At 40.6% G+C, this 6,261-nt stretch overlaps 1 protein-coding gene across 1 annotated transcript in view; it reads right to left on the minus strand.

The window, feature by feature from the left end:
* The window catches only part of FRK (fyn related Src family tyrosine kinase), a 114,114-nt gene extending 109,104 nt beyond the window's left edge, over window positions 1–5,010 (minus strand). Inside the window, exon 1 of the mRNA XM_019623965.1 lies at window positions 4,119–5,010. Coding sequence (XP_019479510.1) covers window positions 4,119–4,471 — 353 coding nt within the window. The 5' untranslated portion in view covers window positions 4,472–5,010. The remainder of the gene's footprint in view (window positions 1–4,118) is intronic.
* Between the last annotated feature and the right edge of the window lie 1,251 nt (window positions 5,011–6,261).

Genomic DNA, 6,261 nt, shown 5'->3' on the forward strand with positions numbered 1-6,261 from the left:
CAGTGAGATATCACCTTACACCTGCTAGAAAGGCCATCATCAAAAAGACAAGAAATAATAAATGCTGGCATGGGTGTAGAGAAATGAGAACCCTTGTGCACTGTCAGTGGGATTATAAATTGGAACAGTCATTATGGAAAACAGTATGGAGGATCTTCAAAACCCTAAAAATAGAACCACTATATGATCCAGCAATTCCACTTTCTGAGAATATATCCAAAGGAAACAAAAACACTAACTTGAGACAATATCTGCATCCCTATGTTCGTAGCAGCATTATTTATAATAGTCAGGACATGAAAACAGCCTAAGTATTCATTGATGGATGAATGGATAAACAAGTTGCAGTACGTATATACAATAGAATATTATTCAGCAATAAAAAAAAGAGGAAATCTTACCATTTATGACAACATGGATGGATTTTGAGGGCATTATACTAAATGAAATAAGTCAGACAGAGAAAAGCAAAAATCATCCATATGATCTCACTTATATGTGAAATGGAATCTTAAAAAAAAATTCCAGACTCAGAAAAAATGATCAGACTTGCTACCAGAGATTGAGAAAGGCAAAAACTTACAGTTACAAAATAAATAAGAATTAGGGATGAAATGTATAACATGATGCAGAGCTAACACTGCTGTATGAGTATGATATATAGGAAAGCTGTTAAGAGAATAAATACTGTGATTTCTCATTACAAGGAGAAAATTTTTTATCTTTATTTTCTTTTTATTGTGCTCTATGAAAAGATGGATGTTAACTGAATCTATTCTGGTAATTGTTTCACAATATATGTAAATGAAACCATCATGTGCTATGCTTTAAACATATACAGTGATGTAAGTCAATTATTTCTCAATAAAACTGGAAAAATAAATAAACAAATAATAACCTTTCTGAGCCTTAAGAAAGAAGGTGGGGATGGGAGAATAGGCTTATTATATCACTTAATGCATGCTATTCAGAAAAGGTAAAGAAATTGTAGGCAGAATAATAATCGATTATTACACTGGTTTATCTTTTAACAATAGTTTACTTCTTTTTTTAGCATCTCTACTTCCTGGTATTAAAAGCAAATAAACAAACAAACCAAACACTAACACCTTCAACTGTTTGCCCTGGCACTAATAACTCCAAAAGTATTATTGTTTTCCTATTAATGAAAATTAAGAATAAAGATATAAACAGATGAATATTAATATTCATTGCATTAAACTAGTCTAATTAGGAATTAGATAACTCAACTTTCATTGTTTTCCCATTGCTTCTCATCTCACACATGTAAATATAAACAATAATCTTTACTTAATGCTATAGACTGAGCTCATTATAGAATAAACTACATTTATTTTCACAGTATTCATAAGGGAAAAAATGAAGTATAAGTATGAAAAACTCAGTGAAGAAAGATATTAAAGAAGTTGTTTTTGTACAATTTCCAGGTATTAAGACATGGTGTGGCCTTCCTGGACCCTCACTCAGAAAACTATTGAGGTAAAATCCCTGGTGCTGAAATGGAGTGGAATTCTAGAGGCCACAGCTACCTGCATTAAAAGTATTCAAGCAGTTTAGCCGTTTGGTGGCAAGAACCCTCATTGGTAACCTGGGCTCACAGGTTTACACTGAAAAGGAAACAAGTGGCCCGTGCTGACCAGGAGGCATAGCAGCATTGTCTGATAAGCATCAAGTTTCTATTCTAGGGGGTGTGAAGACCCCAAGGAAGCCCACTGTAGAGATCTAGACAGTGATGACATGTGAGAACACTGCTGAGAACCAATTCCAAGAAGCAAGGTCAGGAGTTATGTGCAGAGGGAGAAAAGTATTCTTGGCTGCAGATAGCCCCTGAGAATAAAAAAATAACTAAAATATTTTAGTGGCTTTATTTTCTGTTTGTTAAAGAGAATCTAAACAAGTAAGGATGCTGTGCTCAAGCCACAGAACATTATCATTTTTTAATTGCTTGCCTTGTTTCAGTCCTTGCTTTCTTCAAGTATGTCAAGTATGAATGTAGCTGAACCGCTACACATGAAGCGTAAGAGCTGATGTTCCCAGATAATCGGGGAATCCAGAGGCCTAGGCAACTCCAGAGACCTTACAGATGAGGAAACGGAAGCCCTAAGCAGTAAAATAAATGAAATATATTTAAAAGTAGTAGATTATGAATTAATATTTATAGTATTTATTATAATAGTATACATGTGGAGCCAGCCAAGTGGCTCAGTTGGTTAAGAGTGCGAGCTCTGAGCGACAGGGTCACCGGTTCAATTCCCACGTGGGCCAGTGAGCTGCTCCCGAGTTGAGCTGCCAACAGTTGGCAGTATGGTTCAGCTGGTGAGAGCACGTACTCCTAACAACAAGGTTGCCTGTTTGACTTCTGCATGGGATGGTGGCCTGTCCCCACCAGCAACTAAGATTGAACATGGCACCTTGAGCTGAGTGGGCACGAGCTGCCAACGGGCAGCTGGATGGTGACTAAACTTGGAGCTGAACTACGTGCTCCCTCCACAACTAAAATTGAAGGACAACAACTTGGCTGTTTCTCTTCCCCAATTCCCCAACACTATTCCCCATCCCCAATTCCCCAATAAAATCTTAAAAAATAAAAATATTAATAATAATAATAATAGTATACATGTGTTACACTGAATAGAAAACATACATAATACTATACCTTACATGGAAATCATAGTGAAAACATAAATGTTCATACGTAAACACTCAATAAATAAGTAAAGGTGTTTCCTATAGACTGTCACAGAAAATAAATGTTCACACAGGTGTTTTTCTCATTTAAGAACTGATTGAGTCTACTTGTCAAAAGTCTTAATTTTAATTCAGTCCTAATTAGGCATAAAATAAGACCCTTCTTAACATTTATACGTTCTTAGTGTTGGAAAGAATCACCAAATGCACTTTCGTATTCAGATTTGAGTTTGGAAAGCAGCAACAATGCTCCATGGCTCTTCCCTACCATTTTATTCCCTGCAGCTCCCATAAAAAGAAGAAACACATAAGAAAATGAGAGAACCCCCAATAGTTCCTCCACTAAGGATCCAGCCTATAAAATGATTCCTGAGAGACATTGCCAGTCTTTGGTTTCACTGGGCCCAAGCAGGAGATTTTAGGGTCAATAACAGTCCCTGCTTGCTTTTCAACCCACCAGATCCCAAGTATCCACTGTCAAGACCGTGCTTTATCTATTTTATGTTCAACAACCACTAATCTAAGCTTCCCCTCCCCCACTCACCATACCACTACTGTGCCTGGCACTTGCTTGGACAAACGAATGAACAGACAGATGAGCAGATAGACAGATGGATGAACTAAGTACATAAATAAGTGAATAAGTACATAAAATTTTCCTCTTTGGCTCCACTATAATTCATAGGATTTATTCAAATATCTGGGTAAAGTCTTTATCTCCTCCTCTGGGGAAATACTGTCATTATTTTTCTTGTTGAAATTTACTAAATATTTGTAGCTGGTGAGTTTCTAATCATAATAAAAACCAAAAGATATCATATTTGGGTAGCGTAACTCTATATCTGGGACTCAAGTAAAACTGTCTAGTGATGAAAATGTAGTGAGAAATTAGCATCTTCTAAATGTTACCTTCTAAGTTTTCTAGACCTGTGTGTGCCTATCAGAAAGAAAAGGGGCTGAGATCTGAGATTAGAGTTAGGGCTGGAGTTGATGCTTTAAATGTTTAGAGAGAGAGTGAGAGAGACTTTCGACCTGAAAGTGTAGTTTAAGGAAGACCTATGATATACCTGCAAATGAAATGCACTCTGTTGTTAAAGTGAGGCATGACTTATTTTACAGCCAAAGAAAAGGCAGAGTGTTAAATGCAGCATTTGTTGACATTAATGAAAACACACCCAGGGCCTTTGGGTACCCATACTGAGATAGAAGTCATTTCTTCAACAGCAACCTGCCTGGCTCACTCTCACTTAGCAGGGGAGGCGTGTTTCAATTAGAAGGCTCTTGCCAGTATTTCCTCATACTTTCTAGACAGCTCTTTGGAGATTAGAGGGTTACAGATAGGTAGGAAGGAAAACTCATTACCTGCCCTCAAAGAGTTGAGAAATAAAGTGTGGGTTTGTACTACTCACGGCTCTGCCTGTAGGCTCCTGTCCTCCGCCACATAGTTAGAAGGAATATAGCCCTTCAGCTGCTGGCCGGACTCTCCTTTTTTCTCCAAGTGCCTAGCGAACCACCAGCCTTCCTGGGAGGTGTCCAGGATTTGGAGCTTGTCGCCCACACAGAAGCTCAGGTCCTCTGCAGTCCGAGCCTGGTAATCAAACAGGGCCACAAAGTAGTGGCCATGGCTTCTTTTGGGCTTCTGGTCAGGGGAGCAGCACATCCCTAGGTTCTCAATCCCCTCTGGCTTGTCCGCCTCCTGGAACAAGCAAGGGAAACAGGGCCTCATGTACGCCCGGAGCCTCTGGATAATAACATTGCCCATGCTGCCCTGGCAGAGAGCAGAGGAGAGGGGCTTGTCCCTCTCCCCTTTGTCTGCAGAGCCACTTTCTCTTCCTCCACCAGGCAACTTTGAAATCAGCACCAATTCACCAGGCTTTGAAGAGTAGGCAAAGACCCGTTTCACAATAACAGCCCAGCAGACCTGGCTGCTTGGAAAGACTCACAGGCTTACTTTCTGTGGCTGTAGCTGCTGTGTCCCAGAGCAGAACAGAGTGAGAGCTGGACGGTTGCTCAGTGGAAAGATGCCTTTTCTTCTTGTCTGCTTAGGAATCCCACCACAAAAATAAAATTATGAGGGCTTTGTTTAGACAAACATCTGAGAGCAGAGAAGAGTCACCCTGCTTTTTGTCCCAGGGAAAAGTTAAGAAGAGAAAAATGGTAAGTCCAGGTAAGATCGCTGCTCCTTGCCTTTGCCAGGAGCTCTCTCCCAGATTCAGGTCTGTCTCTACGGTCTGAACAGCCGTGGCCCCCACTGCTCTTGCCTTTTTGCTAATGAATGCCCTATCAGCGGAGGCTATTGCCTTTAACATCCTGAGCTATGATCGGACTGTAATAATTTCTCCTTACTTCCTGGTTTCTTTTTGTCTGTGATCTAAATGACATTCCTGTCCTCTCTACCTCTCCCTTCTCCCACACCCAAGAGAGACCAGCGCCCTCGTCAGGGAGCCAGGCTCTTAAAGCCCGTGCCAAAAATCCCTACTCCTGGACAAACAGGTCAGCCCAGGGAGCGTTTTGTCCTGCTATGCTCCCAGCACAGAAATTACGGGCAGATGTTCCCCCCCACAGCACCCCCGAAGAATTAATAGGATTGTTTTTCCACCACTAGGGGAAATCCAAAAGGCAAATTAAAGTGTTCAGGTATTTGTTACTGGACAAAGGGAAATTTGGGAAAGAACCATTGAGTCCCTACCTTTTTTCATCACCATGAGTAGATTTTAATAGCTTCAACATCTATTTACAGTCTGGAAAGTATGAAAGCAGCTGAACTAAAACGCTGAGAACCCGAAACACTGTCTTTTCCCACAGAGACATTTAATTTCCTATCTCTCATGTACTATTTCTGAAACTCATGTGCACGCACAGACTAGGTGACCAGTGGAGAGAAAGAGTGGAAGGGCTGTGCGTGTGCTGCTGTGAGGCTCGTTCTGTTCAGCTTTGATTTCCAAGTCTATATTATTTCCTACTAATTTTGCTGGCAGGAGCGCAGGACCTAATGAAGCAGAGACCAGGACAGTGATCCCGACAGGCAGTGGGCTTTGATCTACTTCCCCCAGTTTAGGGCAACTGCCTTGCACGTGTATCCTGGGTCCCAAGAATACCTGGGCAATGAGTTTCAGTGGATCAACACACTGCCATTTCTGCTTGCAGACAGCACTGCAAACTTGTTTATGATATGTCACTTGTTTTTGTATATTTATTAAAATTTCCTCTCTTAAAAACAACTCCTCTAAATGCTGGCAAAACCCTTGAACCTGGCTAACCTAGTCCCAGTACAATCTCAAAATTCTTGTTCTTTGTCAGACAGCAGGCATTTTTAATTATCAGAAAAATCCAACTCAAGGGGGAAAAAAAAAGGACGGAAAGAAAACCAGAGAACCATGGCCACGGCCCCACCTGCCATTACTTAATACATTCATGGTGGACAGGTCATTGGGTTAGAACAAGATCTCACGTCATGCTTCTAGGCTTCTCCAATTGTCTTCAGGGTCAGAGAATAGGTACCAATCTGGCAGGAATAGAAAAGCCAAAGGCTGAGCCAGGTTTGTTTGTTTG

The sequence above is a fragment of the Hipposideros armiger genome, unplaced genomic scaffold (genome assembly GCF_001890085.2).
Source record: "Hipposideros armiger isolate ML-2016 unplaced genomic scaffold, ASM189008v1 scaffold_571, whole genome shotgun sequence".
NCBI lineage: Eukaryota > Metazoa > Chordata > Mammalia > Chiroptera > Hipposideridae > Hipposideros > Hipposideros armiger.